General features: G+C 41.7%; 1 protein-coding gene across 1 annotated transcript in view; it reads left to right on the top strand.

The window, feature by feature from the left end:
- Positions 1–1,192, top strand: part of NOXO1 (NADPH oxidase organizer 1) — a 6,190-nt gene that overhangs the window by 1,060 nt on the left and 3,938 nt on the right. Inside the window, exon 4 of the mRNA XM_042437873.1 lies at positions 760–1,042. Coding sequence (XP_042293807.1) covers positions 760–1,042 — 283 coding nt within the window. The remainder of the gene's footprint in view (positions 1–759; positions 1,043–1,192) is intronic.

Raw genomic sequence — 1,192 nt, 5'->3', positions numbered from 1 at the left:
ATCATCATCATCATCATCATCATCATCATCATCATCATCATCATCATCATCATCATCATCATCATCATCTTATATCCCGCCTTTCTCCCAATATAGGGACTCAAGGCGGCGGTGTGTGTCTAGTGTTGTGCTGGTGTGTGTCTAATGGGTTATGTTTTAATTGGGTTTTACATAGTTGGATTGTTTAATCTTGTTTCAAATTTTGTATCCTGTGAATTTATAAGGCTGTGTGTTTTTATACTTGCACACTGCATTATGTCCCAAACTGGGGTGAAGGCAGGACAGAAACAAACAAACGACAACAAGAACAACCCACCCACTGCAATATATATATATTGTTACCCGGCTAGATCCCGGAAGGGAGAGGCAGGACAGAAATAAATATTTTAGTATATTATTATTATTATTATTATTATTATTATTATTATTATTATTATTGAAGAGAGAGACAGAACCCCAAATGCCCTCTTGGCATTTCTTTCAGGTTTGTAGTCTCTCACTTTTTAACAATAGGAAGAGGCCATTATGCCCAGCATCCTCCCAACAGCCTAAATTCCCTGAATGCACCAGATCCCCTCTGATTTTGGAAGCTAAGCATAGTCAGCCCTGTTTATCCCTTGGATGGGAGATCGCCAAGGCATACTTGGTGGTGTAGGCCCTATTTCAGAGGAAGGAAGTGGCAAAACCACTTCTGAAGATTCCTTGCTTAGCAAAATCCTGCAAAATGCATATAATTCTCTCACTCACTTTCTTGACACAATTTCCTAAAACTGGAAGCTGTAAATGATAGACTTAGGAGGATTTCCTGCAAAGGGACAACTTCCTCGGGAGGCTTTTTATCACCTGTTGTTCCCCTAAAAGCTGTAAACGCGATTCTGTGGAAGAACCAGAAGCAGAGCAGGTGCCTGAAGATCCTGAAACAGCTGGAGATCTACTGCCAGGATCTGCTGAGGACTCAGCCCCAAATCTCCCAGGGAGAAGACGTGATCCATTTCTTTGAAGCGCAGAGCCAAGATATGGACTCTTCTTTTGCAGAAAACAGGTAACAGAAAACAGGAAAGTATGTATTTCAAGGGACCTGGGTGAAAGGACAGTTGGTTGTAGGAAGCTAAGTTAAGATGTCCTACCAAACCATGGGTTGAACTTCCAATAATCCACATCCCATGGTTCCTTTGCCAACTTGCTCAGCAGC

Source organism: Sceloporus undulatus, chromosome 8 (genome assembly GCF_019175285.1).
Source record: "Sceloporus undulatus isolate JIND9_A2432 ecotype Alabama chromosome 8, SceUnd_v1.1, whole genome shotgun sequence".
Taxonomy (NCBI): Eukaryota; Metazoa; Chordata; class Lepidosauria; order Squamata; family Phrynosomatidae; genus Sceloporus; species Sceloporus undulatus.
The sequence above is the reverse complement of the archived record's forward strand: the minus strand, read 5'-3'. Positions and strand labels throughout refer to the sequence as shown.